Source organism: Schistocerca cancellata, chromosome 5 (assembly GCF_023864275.1).
Source record: "Schistocerca cancellata isolate TAMUIC-IGC-003103 chromosome 5, iqSchCanc2.1, whole genome shotgun sequence".
Lineage (NCBI taxonomy): Eukaryota > Metazoa > Arthropoda > Insecta > Orthoptera > Acrididae > Schistocerca > Schistocerca cancellata.
In genome coordinates, this window is record NC_064630.1 from 764,317,392 (window position 1) to 764,337,251 (window position 19,860).

The 19,860-nt window shown below is 38.9% G+C and overlaps 1 protein-coding gene across 2 annotated transcripts in view; it reads left to right on the forward strand.

Annotated features, from left to right (window-relative positions):
- The window catches only part of LOC126187614 (transcription initiation factor TFIID subunit 1), a 230,779-nt gene that overhangs the window by 196,186 nt on the left and 14,733 nt on the right, over positions 1-19,860 (forward strand). For both annotated transcript variants that reach the window (XM_049928806.1, XM_049928807.1), the window contains exon 22: positions 12,189-12,333. In XM_049928806.1, coding sequence (XP_049784763.1) covers positions 12,189-12,333 — 145 coding nt within the window. The remainder of the gene's footprint in view (positions 1-12,188; positions 12,334-19,860) is intronic.

Below are 19,860 nucleotides of genomic sequence, written 5' to 3' on the forward strand. Positions count from 1 at the left end.
GCTTCATCTCAAATTCAAAAAAAGTCAAAACCTAGTTGACAAACAAAAGCTGAATGAAGTGAAGATGAGCGTAAGGAGAGCAATGAGAGAAGTGTTCAGTGACATTGAAAGTAAAATTTGATCAGCCGATCTTGAGTAAAAGCCCTAAGAGGTTTTGGTCTTATGTAAAATCAGTAAGTGGTTTGACATCATTTATTTATTCACTCAGGAGTCGATACTACCACCGGAATGGAAGATATCAGAGAGAAGGCTGAAATACTGAATTTGGTCCATTTTGATTATTGTATGAACATTGAAGTGGCTGATATTGAGTTAACGGATCATGTAATATAAAGGCAACTACAATCGCTTAGTAATGGAAAGGCATGAGGACCAGATAAGATACCTATACGAGTATACAAAGATTATGCGAAAGAACTTGATGCTCTTGTAACAGCAGTTTAATGTAGATCGCTGGAGTGATAGGAAAAAAGTGTGGGTTGTTCCCATTTTCAAGAAGGGCCATAGGACAGATGCACACAATTACAGACCTATATCGTTGATGTCAGTCTGTTGTAGAATTATGGAACATGTTCTATGCTCAAGAATTATGACGATTTTGGAGAATGAAAATCTCCTCTATAAAAATCACTGTGGATTCTGTGAGCAGAGATCTTGTGAACCTCAATTTGCTCTATTCCTCCATAAGATTCAAAGCACTGTTGGAAACGGTGTTCCTTTACTCCAGAAAGGCATTTGACACCATCCCGCATTGCCATTTAGTCCAAAAAATGAGTTTATCAAGTATCAGACCCTATTTGCAACTATATTCAATATTTCCTTGCAGATATTACATAGCATGTTGCTCTTAACGGAAAATTATCAACAGATGTAAAGATAATTTCTGGATTACCCGAAGGAAGAGTGATAAGATTGTTATTGTTTACTATGTATATAAATGATCTAGTAGAAAGTGTTGGGTGCTCTTTAAGACTGTTCACAGATGTCTGTTACAGAGTAGCAATGCCAGAAGGCAGTATTTATTTGCAGAGTGACTTGCAGAGGATTGATAAATGGTACAGGGTCTGGCAGTTGACCCTGAACATAAATAAGTATAACATATTGCACATATGAAGGAAAAGAAAGCCACTACTGTGCAACTACACTGTCAGTAAAAAAACTGGTGGAAACTGCAGAGCAGCCTTAAGTAGAATGACCATATAAAACAAACAGTAAGATAAGCAGATGCCAGACTGAGATTTTTAGGAAAAATCTTAAGGAAATGTAACTCATCCACAAAGGAAGTGGCTTATAAGGTACTTGTTTGACCAATTCTTGAGTATAATTCATCAGTATGGGACCCTTACTGGGTAGGATGATAGAGGAGAGATTGAGAAGATCAAACAAAGAGTGACACATTTAGTCATAGGATCATTTGGTCAGTGCAAGAGTGTTACAGAGGTGCTCAACGAACACCATTGGAAGACTTTACAAGAAACATTTACTATTGAAATTTTCAGTGCGCAAAGAGTCGAACAACATATTACTTCCTCCCACATACATCTCGAGCAATGACTACAATGAGAAAATTCAAGAAATTAGAGCCAGTACATAGGCTTACTGACACTTGTTCTTCCCAAGCCCCATTTGTGTGTGGAAAATGGTAGCGGGATCAGTAAGTGGTACCAGGAGTATCATCTGCAACACACCACTTGAAGAGTAAGATGTAGATGTAAATGTAAGTGGAATAGCCTTCATTTAAGCATTCAGTGAGAGGCAAATGAAGCCCTGGCAAAAGGTTTTATGATTCAAGAACATGATATTGCATGCTAATGACAGGACTGGTTAGTAATTGATTCACAGTGGTGATGGGTTTTTTTCTGGTTGTGGTAGAAAATGGCATGCGATATTTGTTTATGAATCAGTTAGCGGGATATTTCTGTCTGTGAAGTCCCAAACATCATTTATCTGCACACGAGTGATTGATTATGCTCAATTTTTGCTTTTCACTGTGGAATTTCCATTACCATAATAACAGAGCCTTCTCACTTGTATCAGTTGGTAGGCAATATATACAAAGAAGGTAAATAAAGGCAGAAATAGGGAGCCAGATTTTGCGTGTAAAACACAAGGATAACAGATTGTTTGTTTATTATATTCTAATTCGAAGCAAGTTACTTATTTTGCTTTCTTGTGCACATTTACAGTTTAATTCTTAAATTCCTTGCATATTTGCGTAGTTAATAGGCATAGTCCCATGTTTTATTAACTGTATAGAGTAGATTTACACCATTTGTAATGCTGCTGTCATTTGTTTTGTTTTGAACAGCCAGCGACTGTTTTAAACAACTCAGTCAGGTGTCAGCTTCCTCTCGTGAACAATCAGAAGAACAGATTGTTTGTTTTTGACAGTGTCACCCTGATATTTTTGTTTGAATTTTAGTAGTAACATGGATAGGACATGTGCATGCTGTGTAGGAATCAGCAGAAGCTGGCCACAGTTTTCGAATAGCTGAGGATGTTGGCCAAGGCTAGCCTTTTGTGGGCTGCTGCCCAGGGCTTAGTGGTGGCAGAGCAACTGGCTCATCACTTGGGAGAATCAATGTCATTTGTTTGAAGCAGTGAGACTGTGTGGGGACTGGCCCTCCGGGCCCACCCATTTACCCTGTGAATGGTGAATGGACAAGTGGCTGCTCTTTCAGCAGGGTCTGAGCACCCACACAGGGTGAACGGTTTGATAGTTATCTGGATCTCTAATGTACGCTATGTGATCAAAAGTATCTGGACACCTGGCTGAAAATGACTTACAAGTTCATGGCGCCCTCCATCAGTAATGCTGGAATTCGATATGGTGTTGACCCACGCTTAGCCTTGATGACAGATTCCACTCTCGCAGGCATACATTCAATCAGGTGCTGGAAGGTTTCTTGGGGAATGGCAGCCCATTCTTCACAGAGTGCTCCACTGAGGAGAGGTATCGATCTCGGTCAGTCAGGCCTTGCACGAAGTCAGCATTCCAAAACATCCCAAAGGTGTTCTATAGCTTTCAGGTCAGGACTCCGTGCAGGCCAGTCCATTACAGGGATGTTATTGTCATGTAACCACTCCGCTACAGGCCGTGCGTTATGAACAGGTGCTTGATCGTGTTGAAAGATGCAATCGCCATCCCCGAATTGCTCTTAAACAGTGGAAAGCAAGAAGGTGCTTAAAACATCACTGTAGGCCTGTGCTGTGATGTGCCATGCAAAATAACAAGGGGTCCAAGCCCCCTCCATGAAAAACACGACCAAACCATAACACCACTGCCTCCAAATTTTACTGTTGGCACTACACACGCTGACAGATGACATTCACCGAGCATTCGCCATACCCACACACTGCCATCAGATCACCATATTGTGTACTGTAATTCATCACTCCATACAACGATTTTCCACTGTTCAGTCCTCCAATGTTTATGCTCCTTACAGCAAGTGAGGCGTCATTTGGCATTTACCAGCATGTTGTGTGGCTTATGAGCAGCCGCTCGACCATGAAATACAGTTTTCTCACCTCCCACTAACTGTCACAGTACTTGAGGTGGATCCTGATGCAATTTGGTATTACTGTGTGATGGTCTGGATAGATGTGTGCCTATTACATATTATGACCCTCTTCAACTGTCGGCAGTCTCTGTCAATCAACAGACGAGGTCAGCCTGTACACTTTTGTGCTATACTGTCCCTTCACATTCCCACTTCACTATCACATGGGAAACAGTGGACCTAGGGATGTTTAGGAGTGTGGAAATCTCATGTACAGATGTATGACACGAGTGAGACCCAATCACCTGACCACATTCGAAGTCTGTGAGCTCTGTGGAGCACCCCTTTCTGTTCTCTCATGATGTCTAATGACTACTGAAGTTACTGGTATGGAGTACCCATCAGTAGGTGACATCACAATCCACCTCATATGAAAAACGTATGTTTTGGGGGTGTTTGGATGCTTTTGATCACATAGTGTATGTTGCATTATGAGGCCTCTTAGGGAAATAATGTCCACGGCTGAAAAGAAGTCCAATTTGCACACAGTATGTCTACTGTGAGGCTTCATCTGTGGAAGAGATCATTCCTGCGGCTATCAGGAAGGGTGCACTCAGCTTCAAGTTGTGGCTCCTGTCAGCAACAATGATGTCTGTCACTTCTCTTCTGTTATCATCCGTATTTCAAATGGACAGCTGTTGGGAATGATGAAGACCATAGGCCTCACTTGCAGTGTGCAAGCAGAGCTTACAATTTTTCGTATCATACTCAAAATTGATTGGGGTCCTTTAGTTCTGAGCAGTGTGGAAGAACTCAACTAGAGGCCCCGTCAATTCTGTGACTGTCTTGGCTGGGGCAGTGACGTTAAACTCTAATCCTTCTGCCCTCCTACTTTCAGCTGGGGTGAGACTTGTAGGATATCATTTGATGGATCAGGAACAAAGTAGACAGAAGAAGCAGCTTCTCAGGTAACAGAGTACTTATGGAGAGCACATAGTTGTTTTGTAGGTTACGTGATAATTTGAGTCCTCTGATGAACACTCACCAGTCAATACGCAGGGAAGAAAATAAGATCACATGCAATGCAAAGACACTTGGACTTTCAAAATTGTAACGTTAACCTGTCAAAGGATTCGTAAAAGAAGTTACCACCCTCCAGGGAAGATTTCATATTCCAAATATGTTCAGAACTGGAAAGCTAAATTGGAAATCTTCAAAATATTTAATAATCCATGGGATCTATATCGAAAAAGCAAGTTTACACCAAAAGTGTTCATTGCAGTTGACACAAATGTTGTGCTATCGAGATTGGATTGAGCCTGACTGTGAAGTTATCTGGATGCGAGTAACTGGGCTAGATGCGCTTAAGTTAATTGTTGGATGTTTTTTATCAGCTACCTGATTCCACTGTAATGGTTGTAGAGTGATTCAAAGAAACTCTACTCTCAGTAGTGCATAAGAGCCCTGATTATGCAGTATTTGTTGGAGGTGTCTTTAACCTACTGAGTATAGACTGGAACATCTATGGATTCATTGCAGGCGGTAGAGATGGCCATCTGAAGTAGTTCTGACCACTCATAATGGAAGTATTTTAGATATTGTAGCTACAAATACTCCTGAACTTATTGACAGTCAGTATAGAAACAGGGATTAGTAATCATTACGTTATTGTGCCATCGATGATTACTTAAGTAAATAAATCCATCAAGAAGGCTAGGAGAGTTCTTATGCTGGAAAGAGCAGATGAAAAGATGTTAGCATCCTATTCAGACAATGGATGGATCTCATTTAGTTCCACTATGATGGAAATAGAGGAATTATGGGCAAAGTTTAAACAAATTGTAAGTTGTGCCCTAGAGAAGTGTACACCAAGTAATAGAAGTAAGGAAGGGAAAACCCCATCATGGTTTAATAACAGAATTTAGAATCTGCTGAGGAAGCAGAGATTGTTGCACTCTTGGTTCAAGAAATAATGTTGAAATGTTGAGAGGCAAAAATTGGTAGAAATACTTGTGAAAAAAAAAAAATCAAGCAAGAGGATTGCACAGATTACCACATGGGCAACATAGAAATAAGCATCCCCAGCATTGAGAAGCAACTGAAGGAATTGAAAACAAGTAATTCATCAGGTCCAGATGGAATACCAGTTCAGTTTTGCAGAGAGTACATTTGCAACAAATCTCTCACCCAGTGCAAAGTTCAAAGTGACTGGAACAAGGCACAGCTGTTTCCCATATATAAGAAGAGTAAAAGAACAAACCCACAAAATACAGACCAATATCTTTAACATTGGTTTGCTGCAGAATTCTTGAGCATATTCTAAGTTCAGATGTAAAAAATTGCTTTGAGACAGGAAAGCTGCTGTCAACAAATTAACAAGGATTTAGAAAGCATTGCTCACTTGAAATCAGCTTGCCATTTTCTCACGTGATACACTGCAAACTATGGATGAAGAGCAACAGGCAGATTCCATGTTCCTAGATTTCCCGAAAGTGTTTGATACACTGCTCCTCTGCAGATTGTCAAACGAAGTCCACGGATACAGGACAGCTTCCCAGGTTTGTGAGAAGGTCAAAAGACAAAATTTCTAATTAGTGTGATGAGTGGAAATGTGCTATGAATTTAGAAAAATGTAATTTGACACAGATACAGATGAATTTGATACAGATGAGCAAGAAAAACAATCCTGTATGTTCAGATGCAGTATTAATGGTATGCTGCTTGACACAGTCACATCAATTAAATATCTTGTAGTGATGTTGGTTATGACCTATGCTTCTATTACTATGAAAACCTGTAATGAAGTGCAGTTTTTTAGCTATCTCAATACTAGTATGGTGCAAACATTTTAAGTGAGAAGGAAGTTTGAACAGTACAAGTAATCTTACTCATCTGTTTCTTGTAACTCCTCGTCGAAAACTGGTTCATTGAAAAACATGGCTTGTTGTAAGAATAAATTTTACAACTATGAGGAATGATCAGGTTTTTATCTTTCAAATAAGAAACTGCTTGAATAGATTTTATCCTTCTGTCTGTTTTATTTTCTTCATATACATTAATTTTTATATGAGGTGTTTTTTTTTTAAAGTGCCAATTTGAAATAAAAATAAAACAAGTAGACTTTTCATAGCAGTTTTATTTTTATGTGAAAGAATGTACATAAATCTACTTTTTTACATAATTCTCAACCACATAATGCACTTATGATATCATACAACCAGCTTTGGAATACTATCCTCATAGAAATCTGCTGCCTACTTAGGCAACAGTTACATAATGCACACTTATTGACACTTGAGGAATCTCTTCACAGAACATCAAAATTATAAAGTGTCTGTATTCTCTCACTTTTTCATCCTGCACCAAACAGTCAGTAATGACTGAAAATCACCCACTTCGTTCCCCATCACATAAATTTGTACAGCTATCTTTAAAAGCACTCACCCATTTCTGTACCATCCCATCGCTCATAATGTTTTCTCCACACAATTCATCATTCTGAAGATGAATTTCAGCCCCTTTCACACCTTTAGCTCTAAGAAAATGAATCTCACCACATTTCCACAGACAGTGGGATTCTAAATCAGAGCAGACTTTTGAGATACTCACAAACTTAAACACACTGAATATTGGTGAGAATTATTTAGAAAAGTAGATTAAAGTACCAACTTTCATGTAAAAATAAAATTTCTGGGAAAAGTCTGCTTGTTTTATTTTTATTTGAAAATGATAATTACTTCAAAACCACACCTCATATTTCCATATAACAACACAAATCAGACTCCATACTACTACAGACAACAACTCGAACAGACAACTGTTACCAACTCCATACCAGCACTGTCTCATGCCAGTCAGAAGAATAAAGATACAACAACTATCAGCCCAGTGATATTACAAAATATTAATTTATTACATCCAAAGACATTTGTTAATGTTAAGTTAGTTCTTTTACAAATATTATCTAATTATTAGTCAGAAAAAATCATAGACTAATGTTGATAATTTCAAACGTGATTACAATTTCAAGTAAAATTGGAAATTTGTAAAATAATTGTTTTTTCTGAAAAATAATAAATCTCTCATTTTCTATTATATAAATACATAGGACCAGTTTAGTCATACCACCAGAACTATACTAAATACAAGATTGCTATTTGTATTTTATTGGAGTACATTGTGCATTTATTGTATGTATCTTATACTCCATTGTAACAATATTACGAAAAGGAAAGTTGCTACTTACCATATAGTGGAGGCGTTGAGTCGCAGATAGGCACAATGAAAAGACTGTCACAGATGAAGCTTTCAGCCAGTAAGGCCATTGTCGAAAATAGAACACACACACACACACACACACACACACTCTGGCATTGTGTCACAAGAGGAGGTCCACTGACCAGTTCCATTACCCATTGCAAAGCGACATAAAATGGAATGAGCACAGAAAAGCAGTATTAGCAAAGGCAAATGATCAACTAATTTTAGGAAAGTGTTGCTCATCTTGAAGGAGACCGCATACAGAATACTAGTGCAGTCCATTATTGAGTACAGCTAGTGTGTTTGGGATCCCCGCCAGGTTGGATTAAAGGTAGACACTAAAACAGTTCAGAGGTTTCTGCTTGATTTGTTACCTGAAGGTTCAATCAACAAGCGAGTATTACGGAGACACTTTATGAAATCAGATGGGAATCCCTGGAGGGAAGACAGTGCTATTTTTGCAAACCGCTATTGAAAAAATTTAGAGAATTGGCATTTGTGGCTGACTGCACAACGATTCTACTGCCACTGACACATATTTCACATAAGGATCCCAAAGACAACATGAGAGAAATTAGGGCAAAGATAATGCATGTGAGATGACAGAAGTCAAAAACAAAACGAAAGGTCTTACAAACAGAAGATTTCAGAGTAAGAGGAGAGCTTCATAAAGCAGCAATGCTGACAAATCAGTGTACTTAAACATCAGAGAAATTTTGTCATGACAAAATTGTTGATGACTTTGTTGTTTGGAGCAAAATACAGGAATTGAGTGAGTAAAACTTACAAAATGTGCACAGTGTGATCTATTCAATGATCTTTCCAACTTTTGCAGCTTTACCACAATTATTCACCAGAATACAGTACTGTCAAAATTTTTTGAAATATAGCTACTCATTTTGTCAATGAACTAAAATTTTGTTTATCATTTTTGGTCATTTAGCAAACCTGTACACAATCTGAACATAATCTGACATACTTGAGTGGAGGTCATCTCCAAAACTACGAAACTTGATATGGAATCACCCTTAACTGAGTGAAAAAGCTGAAGCCTCTTTGTAATCAGTATATTAAGTCCCTCACACACTCAATATTTATTGCACAGTATTATTGACCACCTAAGACCAGTATTGACAGTTTGGACAAGATACTCAAGAAAACAGCAGAATTTTAAAAATATTGATGGACATTTTCCATCTTTATTACCTGCATCTTGTGAGATTATGGTATGTTCATATTTTTAGTGATAAACTAATTAGATGTTTTTTTATCATTTGGCAGTTACATTGGATTTGTCATTTACATATGGCATGTTGACATTTAACTATATAACCTCTTAGTTTTAACTTCATTCCCTAGTTATTTTTGTAATTTTAAAATTATTTGGACTGAAGTACAAACTTTCTAAGATTTTTGTCTTGACTTATTGACAGTTACATAAGATTCACCTTTCACAAACGGCATAATGCCACTTATCTATGGATCACAGTTTCTAACTTCATTCCATTGTTACTTTTATAATTTTAAAGTTACTTGGATTTACGTGTAAGCTTTTTGAGATTTTTGGTCCTAAATCTTTTTGGGAGGTACAGCCTGGCTTCCTTGCATTGAAGCTCTTGACTACGTACAGCGGTAGTCATGTTGACCCATAATATGAATGCATGACATGTGTATTCTACTCTTGTTTTCTGATTTGAATGGAAGGTCATCTTAAAAGCAGTAACAGAATACTGGGTTGTTACATGTTCACTTTTACTAGTAGAGTTGGCTCTCCTTATTATTTGATTCAGGTGATACTCATTGATTTATATCCAACTCTATTGTACAAAATTTTCTAAGTGTATTTTTCCTCTACATATCTACAGTTCTGAAAATGATTGTAGAAAGCGACCAAAACTAGTCATGATGCTGTAAATGTATAATGAAAATTGCAGTGTAGGCATTCACAGTTTTTTTACATTAAATATTTTTATTTAATGAGATACCTTGTCATCCACAGTAGCAGAGGAAACTGAAGATCATGATATCATGACAGTAAGCAGATATGTTTATTTTGCTTGCAGCAGTTCTCAGAATTAGCAAATAAAGTCAGAGCAGCTGTCCAGTGAGCGAACGTGTTTATTTTTCTTGCAAAAGTTGTCACAGCTCAGACGTAAGATCGTGTAAGCTATCAATCACAGTAATTGTGTTTTTTCATTTCCGATAGTCGTTACATGGGAAACAGCACAGTACACAATAAATCATACATTTTGGTTCCTTAATTCATAATTAGTTGTTTTGGTTTATGAGTCAGTGCCACCAATGAAAAAGTACCTGCTTCATTGAAATGTTTACAGACCGTTCTTCATCATTTCTGCTTGTGTTTTGCAAAGCAAGCAACTCATCTGCAATGCAGATACACATTATTGAGCACCAACATGTTCGCTATGATGGCAGTGTTCTAACTTACATATAAAAAAAAAAAAAATAAATATTGTGCTGTGTCATTCTTGGCCTTGCACATTCATGCCATATATTGTCCCAGTATTATTGTGTCAATAATATTGAATATGATCCTCATGAGTCAGTTTTCAGATTAAGTGCTCAAGGTAATTTTCTGACTAGACATTTAGAGCGTCATCACAATAATCCCTGGCCCTACCACTTGTCCTACTCACTTGAAACTTCCAGTCTATACCTGGTATGTAGAAAACTCCCCCTGCTACAACAACATAACCAGGATATCAGTATGCAACCTTCTACAAGTTTTGTAGGAAATGTACCACTACTACAGTTGCTGAGACATGGGATCTACAAAATTAACATGTTTGATCCACCTTTAAATTAATTAAACTAAATTATTTCACATTTTGAATCCTCACTCGCTTTCTGTTCCTAGCATTATTACAATTTTTAAGTGAGGGTAATTCTGGAGCCTTTCCATGGATGGTCCTGCAATTAAATAACATTGCATTATCATTTTCCTTCTTCAGTCTTCTATGACAAATGTTACCCTCTGTAATTGGTGGGATTTATATTCTCTTGTCAACTAAATCACAGCATAATTTATCAAGCCCATAGACAGGTTTCTTTATCCTAAACTCACATGTGCATACCAAGTTAATCTGCTACTCTGGGAGCTGATTTTGCAGTTTAATACAAGCATTAAATGAGGAATGGGAGGGGTAAGTCTAACATTATATGCCCAATTATGGAGTTTAATATATATATATGCATTCAATATCATCACAGAATCGTTCGAACCTCGGTTGGAACCATCTACATACCTTCAAACAAAAAGATGTTTCTGAAACTGGTGCTGCAGAGTGCTAGCTCAGCTTCCACTCCACGGGTGAGACTAGCTGCTTTCACAGTTCAGCCAGCCACCTGTGGGACTCAAAGATGGCCACTGAACCCAGGCAGCAGATGTCATTTGCGCCAACATCAGTCCACGCTTACATCTGGCTGCGACCAACATGCTTAATAGCAGCTGACGGAGTCTGCTCCATGCCTCGAATGAGACCTGCTGGCAAGCATATCTGTCTTCTGTTTTCTTAAGGGGTTCCATTATCTGCCCAATCTTGAAGTTCCCAGTGCTGTACTGTCAGCAGTGAGTAAGACCTCATGTGTTTTAAGGCGTAAGGGGCAGCCATGTAACCGGTATCCACTTTCATTGTCTGCCTAGAGATTTGTGGCCATGTCAGTGTTCACAATTCATCCTTAGGTGAGTGTAAACTAGCCAGGTAAAGCATACCAGAATGCAGTGTGACATCAGGGATATCAGGCAGCGCTAAATGTGGCAGATAGACCACAGCTTTTGCCACGGGTACCTCGTTATGCCACTGTATTGCTCGGTAATAGTCTGTCGACAGTTTTCAACTCCCCTGCATCCCTACACAGCTGACATAGTCCCTATCTGCCTTTTAGTGTGTAAGTTTTACAGTAATAACTATAATATTAACCCATGCAACAATAGCACTTCCGCTGCGCTGCTCCTGGCTATCACAAAAGGTCAATACAAGCAACATTGATGCTCAAAAAATACGCAAACACTTAGAAAAACAATAAATAAATACTGCTTAGTATAGATAAATATGCAGATACTGTTCACTTCTTCACAAATACATGTAAGAAAAAGACCAAACTAAACACTGTGTGTAAGCTTGGTGGCTGTTCTTGCTTTGGCAGCTGCTCCCTTCGAATATATTACAAAAGTTATAAAAAATTTAATATTGTTTTAAATTGTTTGTAGGTGTGGTTTTGTTGGTACTATGTGGATTTGATTCATTAATTAATTCATTAATCATATACACTGCATGCTTTTGTGTCAGTGATTTATATATAATAATAACATTGTTGTTTATTTTGTATTGATGCCAGACATTTATGATCTGTCACTAAGAGAAAAAGAGAGGGTGTTTTTCTTCAACATGTACTGTTTTCTAGGTTGTACCGGACTATTATAAAATTGTGAATCGTCCAATGGATCTGCAGACAATACGTGAAAATCTGCGGATGAAGAAATATCAGAGCAGAGAGGAGTTTCTAGCTGATGTTAATCAGATTGTTGAAAATTCAACACTTTACAATGGTAATAATCCAGAAAACATATTTGTAATTGAGGCAGTGTAAGTTGATCCCTGACAATTGCAGTGGGCTGGGCATGGCAGCCAGTAACGTAATACAATTTTGTAAAGATCTCTGTGGCGATGTCTCAGTTTTGTCACAGCTCTGTAGACGACTATTGTTTCTGCCTACAGCCGTTGGTCCTTCACAGCTGAAAGTTGGCAGCACTGCTGTGAGCTGTAAGGGATCCTCTTCCATCTCGATTATAAGTAAATTTGAAATTCTATGTCTCTGCTTTGCATTTGCTCTTAACATACTCCAATTTCTTAACTGGTTTGTGACTCAATGATTTCATTGTATTAAACTTCCATCAAATGTAACCAGCACATTATGAAAATTACTCATTGATTTAATATACTCAGAATTATTTACTTCTAATTTCTGCTACCAGTCACTTTTTTTTAAATATACACTCCTGGAAATGGAAAAAAGAACACATTGACACCGGTGTGTCAGACCCACCATACTTGCTCCGGACACTGCGAGAGGGCTGTACAAGCAATGATCACAAGCACGGCACAGCGGACACACCAGGAACCGCGGTGTTGGCCGTCGAATGGCGCTAGCTGCGCAGCATTTGTGCACCGCCGCCGTCAGTGTCAGCCAGTTTGCCGTGGCATACGGAGCTCCATCGCAGTCTTTAACACTGGTAGCACGCCGCGACAGTGTGGACGTGAACCGTATGTGCAGTTGACGGACTTTGAGCGAGGGCGTATAGTGGGCATGCGGGAGGCCGGGTGGACGTACCGCCGAATTGCTCAACACGTGGGGCGTGAGGTCTCCACAGTACATCGATGTTGTCGCCAGTGGTCGGCGGAAGGTGCACGTGCCCGTCGACCTGGGACCGGACCGCAGCGACGCACGGATGCACGCCAAGACCGTAGGATCCTACGCAGTGCCGTAGGGGACCGCACCGCCACTTCCCAGCAAATTAGGGACACTGTTGCTCCTGGGGTATCGGCGAGGACCATTCTCAACCGTCTCCATGAAACTGGGCTACGGTCCCGCACACCGTTAGGCCGTCTTCCGCTCACGCCCCAACATCGTGCAGCCCGCCTCCAGTGGTGTCGCGACAGGCGTGAATGGAGGGACGAATGGAGACGTGTCGTCTTCAGCGATGAGAGTCGCTTCTGTCTTGGCGCCAATGATGGTCGTATGCGTGTTTGGCGCCGTGCAGGTGAGCGCCACAATCAGGACTGCATACGACCGAGGCACACAGGGCCAACACCCGGCATCATGGTGTGGGGAGCGATCACCTACACTGGCCGTACACCACTGGTGATCGTCGAGGGGACACTGAATAGTGCACGGTACATCCAAACCGTCATCGAACCCATCGTTCTACCATTCCTAGACCGGCAAGGGAACTTGCTGTTCCAACAGGACAATGCACGTCCGCATGTATCCCGTGCCACCCAACGTGCTCTAGAAGGTGTAAGTCAACTACCCTGGCCAGCAAGATCTCCGGATCTGTCCCCCATTGAGCATGTTTGGGACTGGATGAAGCGTCGTCTCACGCGGTCTGCACGTCCAGCACGAACGCTGGTCCAACTGAGGCGCCAGGTGGAAATGGCATGGCAAGCCGTTCCATAGGACTACATCCAGCATCTCTACAATCGTCTCCATGGGAGAATAGCAGCCTGCATTGCTGCGAAAGGTGGATATACACTGTACTAGTGCCGACATTGTGCATGCTCTGTTGCCTGTGTCTATGTGCCTGTGGTTCTGTCAGTGTGATCATGTGATGTATCTCACCCCAGGAATGTGTCAATAAAGTTTCCCCTTCCTGGGACAATGAATTCACGGTGTTCTTATTTCAATTTCCAGGAGTGTATTTCATGTTTAATCTAACATAATACAATGTGTTCCGAACATGTTCTGTTCATCTTCAGGCGTTTATACATACATACATACAGAGAAATGTTACTTAAAAAGAAACAGTCTTAAACTAGATTACTCTAGAACTCTTTGTCCATTGTTTGTGTCTGTTCTTCAACAGTTTTAAGCCAGTTCTAACTCAACAGATTCTAGATATGTCAGTGTGAATAATTGACTACAAATCAGTCAGTACCAAGAATATCGATACAAAACCTCGATAATCGATACAGACTCACATGCTACAGTCCGCCATCTTGTGTTGTGTGCATAACATCGAAGCAATTTGTGCAGTGAATTCCATTGGCAATCAGTGACAAAACACGATATGCAGTAGTGTAATGTCAATCAACAGCTCCGCCATTACACCACTGATGCAAGTGAAGCAGCAAGATGATGAAATTGTAAGTGATCAACCATCATATAAAAGCCTTTCACACTATTTTTGTAACACATAACTGATGCAAATCTATGTGCATCCTATACAGTCTGTGATATCATACATAGTCAACCTCAAGGAAGAAAACCAGCAGAAGACATCACGGATTTCGATTTCTAGCCATACACTGCCCCCCCCCCCCTCCCCCACCCGCCCGCAAATGCCACACCTGCTGCTACAGTAACAAACAACGGACAAAGAGTTCTAGATTAATCTAGTTTAAGACTGTTTATTTTTAAGTAACATTTATCTGCATGTATGTATGTATGTATAAACGCCTGAAGATGAACAGAACATGTTCGAAACACGTTGTATTGTGTTAGATTAAACATAAAATATTAAATAAAGTGACTGGTAGCAGAAATTAGAAATAAATAATTATCCCACACAGTCACGGTTCACAAACATAGCCATCATGGCCGAAAATAATTAATACTCAGAATTCATTCAATCATACTTGCAAGTGAGAAACTGCTATGTTGCATCCAGTAGCTGCTGCAGTGAGCAAGAGACTTGTGCACTGCAGTTGCACACAAGGTTTCTCGTGCAGGGGAATGGTGATGCTGCAAATGGGTCACTATTAATTCCCACATTTCAGAATAAAGAAGTGTTGGAGATGGTGAATGGAAGATTCAATTTTATTGGCAGAACACTTGGAAGATACAACATATCTACTAATGAGTTTGCTTACACGTGACTTATCTGTTGTCTTCTGGAGTACTGCTGTGTGGTAAGGGCTCCTTATCAGACAGGATTGACATAGATCATAAGAAAAGTTCAGAGAAGGGCAGTTCATTTTGTATTATTATGAAATAGGGTGAATAGTGTCACAGAAATGAGCAAGAGTTGTGGTGACAATCATTAAATCAGGCTTTTTCATTGCAATGAGATCTTTTTGAGAAATTTCAATCACCAACTTAGTACACCAAATGTGAAAATATTTTGTTGACTTCCACCTACATAGGAACAAATGTGCATAACAATAAAATAAGAGAAATCAGACCTTGAACAGAAATACTTAGATTTTTTCCCATGTGCCATTCAAGAATGGAGCAATTGAGAAACAGTCTAAAAGTGGTTCTGTAAACAGTCTGAAAAGTACTTAACCGTGAATTGCAGAGGAGTCATGTATGTGTAGATGTGGATGTAGATTTTTTATGGCCTGGTGTGAAACAGTATTGTAATGAGTTAAAGAAGGGCTGAGACAGTATTGAAAACATGCACACTCCTGCTGTCCCTGCACAAACTCCAAAGCACAAAACATCAAAGCTATTATTAGTGATTCTGCTGAAGGAAGTTGACATCTGACTGTGGCGTAATCTCTATTAAACTTCAAATCAGCTAAGGAAGAATACACACAACCATTTGGAAGGAGGTGAGACTCTATTCCCGAGTTCTAAGAATATTGAATGAAGAGAAGAAAAGCCGGCCGGAGTGGCCGAGCAGTTCTAGGCGATTCAGTCCGGAACTGCGCTGCTGCTATGGTCGCAGGTTCGAATCCTGCCCCGGGCATGGATGTGTGTGATGTCCTTAGATTAGTTAGGTTTAAGTAGTTCTAAGTTCTAGGGGACTGATGACCTGAGAAGTTAAGTCCCATAGTGCTCAGAGCCATTTGAACCATTTGAAGAGAAGAAAGCTCTACAAGTTGAAATTTCTTGTATACTTCTTATAAAATATTAGGAAGAAAGTGATGCTTTTATTTCTGGAAAAAATAGTGTGTATCATAAAACTAAATTTGTCCTTACACCCTTAATTCAAAGGAGCCATTTTATAGTGGTAGGAAACATTGAGAGGACAATCTTCAAAACCAAGAAACAGTTGTCTGCTGAGAAGATCAGGGCCTCAGAGTTCTGGAATAGCAAAGGCATTCTCCCAGTAACTTTCCTCCAGGAACTTAGCTCAAAAAGGGACAGCTTGCTGATCACAACTGTTTTACTTCTCTGTGACAAGACCACACTCCTCAACAATAAGTCATCAAACTTTGGGATACATCTACTGGGCTGCTCTTAAAGATCCATCCTACAGTTTAGATCAATTGTCACCCAAGTGATCTCTTGCTGCAGAGCTTCACAGACTGTGGAGTGGTACAATGCTTCATGCTTAATTGGCTTGAACGTAAAAAAAAATGGCATTAAAAAGTACTGGACCAATGGTAAAAATATAAACATAAGGCAGAGCACCTCCTGATGTGGTGTGCCAAATTATATGACACATGGAATGACAGATACATGGCATACATGTGACTTGATGCTGACAATAGTAACAGGGCACAAGATCTTCTTCGGACAATGAGCATGTTCTGGCTTTCTTCAACTTAATTAATGTTTTACGTAAATGAAGCAAAGCTACATTCATCTCTGTTGTTAATTTCTCATTTAAACTTTTAATTCTTGCATAAAAAATTAAAAACCATGGTTTTGGGTTTATGCATGTATTACATACGCAGTTTTTCTCATTCGATTTTGAGGAAACTATTCAATAAAACAATTTGATTCTTCCTCTCTGTATTGTCTCACATCACAGCGTGATTGTGAACTGACTGTCTTTTCATTATTGCTTATAGTTATTACATACTTTGAAAATAAATAAAGTACTGCACATATTTTAAAAAGTTTACAAAGAAAAATATGCTTGCTGGACGGTATATGTTTGGTGCAGCTTACGTGATACATTGCTGCATAAATAATGTAGCTAGTATATTAGAATTGTTTTTAATGCTGGAAGGAGAGTCATACCTATTTCCAATCTCAAGTAAATAAGTGATACATTTTGTGTTTGGTTGCAGGGGGATACAAGCCACCACATTCAGATGCTGTGGCCACACATTAGACAGTGTTGTTGCTCATGTTTCTCTTTCATATGTGGTTTATGAAGTCAGTCAGTCACAGCATAAACTACAGTTATGTTTATTTTAAAACTAGAGATAGACAATCACAGATTCAGCATCAGAGCTAGATGTGTGCTAGGGACTGGAAAAATTTCCACTTTTCAATAAATGTGAATTCTGTCTCAAAATACAAAGCCCAATTTGGAAAGATAGCGTACATAAGAATCTGTTTGCAAATAAAAAGTGTACAAACACGACAACATAGCAGTGTGCTCAACGATCTGGTGCCATGCCATTTGTGGTGGTTGTATAGTCTATTTAAGATGCATGCCATGTAATGCAGTGTAGTACTCAGCCATGAGACCTAGCATGTTATAACAAAGAAATGCCTAAAATTCAAATGATTATATAATGTTAATACTTTTAACATGGCAAAATAATTGGCTGATGTTTTGAACTGTGGTTGCGTCGAACATCGCTAGAGGTTGAGCCTGAACTACATCGTTAAACAATACTCACCTCGGCAAGCAATTTTATGGTAGCCCTGTTGTAGACTGCTCCTCTCCCCTCTGGCAATCAAAATTCTAATTTTTTTACAATTGCAGCCATCTGACACTATAGCCTATAGCGCCTACACTCTGCGTTATATCGATTAGAAAACAAAATCTGCAATGTTTTTTGCAAAATTCTTGCCCTAATGTTAAAATAGAGTTACTGTATGTTTGGTTCTACTAGTACTATCTGTGGCATTGTCAAGCATGGATCACACAGCTATGAATGCCCATGATACATGGAAATTAATAGTCTGCCAATTTTGTAATCATTGAATTGGGTGGGAAAAGACAGATTATGTCCAGAAACAGCTTAAGTCAGAGACACATTCAGTTCACTGGTGAGAAAATGCTGCTGCTTTTCAACAAAGCAATCATTTTTGAAACATTAAATACAGCCAAATGAAGAAAAGGCAATTTTGGAAGAAAAAGGTGTTCAAGTTTTTGCAAAAGCAAACATTTCAGTCAAAAAGTTCCAAATCATCACTTTCTTTTAACTGCCAGTTTCAAAGAACTAAGGCTTTGTTTGTCTTCAATCATGTATCATGACAACCTTTTAATTTATGTGTCTAATCAGTATAAAAAATTAGAAAAAGGAGTTATTGGGTATCGTCATGATTGAAGTTGAATTTGTCTATGCTAGATTGTGTCGGAAGAAGAACAATGCAATTTGTCAACAACAAGAGGTAGGTAAGAGTTTGTCAAAACTTTAAATGTAGAAGTTTCTCAATACTTTACCATGCAGCTAACACTCCACAAACATTTTGCTCATGTGAACTCAACCTCAAAGTGATTAATGAATCAAATTGAATTTTTATCAGCTGACAGGGAATGTGCCCACAAGAGTGATGGCAGAGAGTTAAAGGAAAGTTGTTTCCGTAAAGCATTGTTTGGAGGTATGCTCCTGCTTCTAGAACCTAAATCTTTGCCAGAAGACGACAGCTAATTTCATTATTGTTTTGCCGTGGATGAAGCTTTCCCTCACATAAAACACACAGTTAGACCATAGCCTTTTAGACAAATAATGAAAGGTTTATATTTAATTGTGTATAATCCAGGGGAAGAAATTCTATAGAATATTCTTTTTGTTTGTTAGTGTCAAAAGATCTGCTTTTTGATACTTCAGTAAATTGTGAAATGAACTAATGTGATAGTTCAAGCTATTTGTTAATTTCATAACTTTGTACGCTTTCATTATGCAACACAGTCTACGCCATACCATTGAGAATTCACATCAAAAGCCAGGAAACCAACAGTGGCCCACTAACAATGCTATTGGGTCGAGTAATCCACTCTGTGGTTTCTTTCTTAGCCCAAATGAAGCATTATCTTTTCAGAACAGATTACGTATGTAGCTTCATACTGAAAGGATTCGAATTACATTAGATCCCGCAAGTCAGTAAAAGATTTAGAAACATGTTTGTAGAAAACCATCATACATAATTATGTTTAATTCTGTATCTTCATTCTTATGCATAAATAAATTAGATGAATTTCAATTATTGTATCTGTCTATGTTTTTTCACTTTCAGTCCTTTCCCACACTTTATCTTGAGAGTTCCCATTGCTGTATTCAGCACTGCTGTGATCATAAACATGATTTTTTTTTCTCCACTAGACCAAAATGAATATTGAACTCAGCAATGTTCCTCATTTTTCTGAGTAGAGAGACATGCAAACAACCAAAGCAGACATGTTCATAAAGTGTCACTAGACAAGTGTGACACGTGGCAAAAATTGAAGTGGAGCACACCACATTCATCTGGCAATGGTGTCGCATGCCATAAGACTCAGTTACAT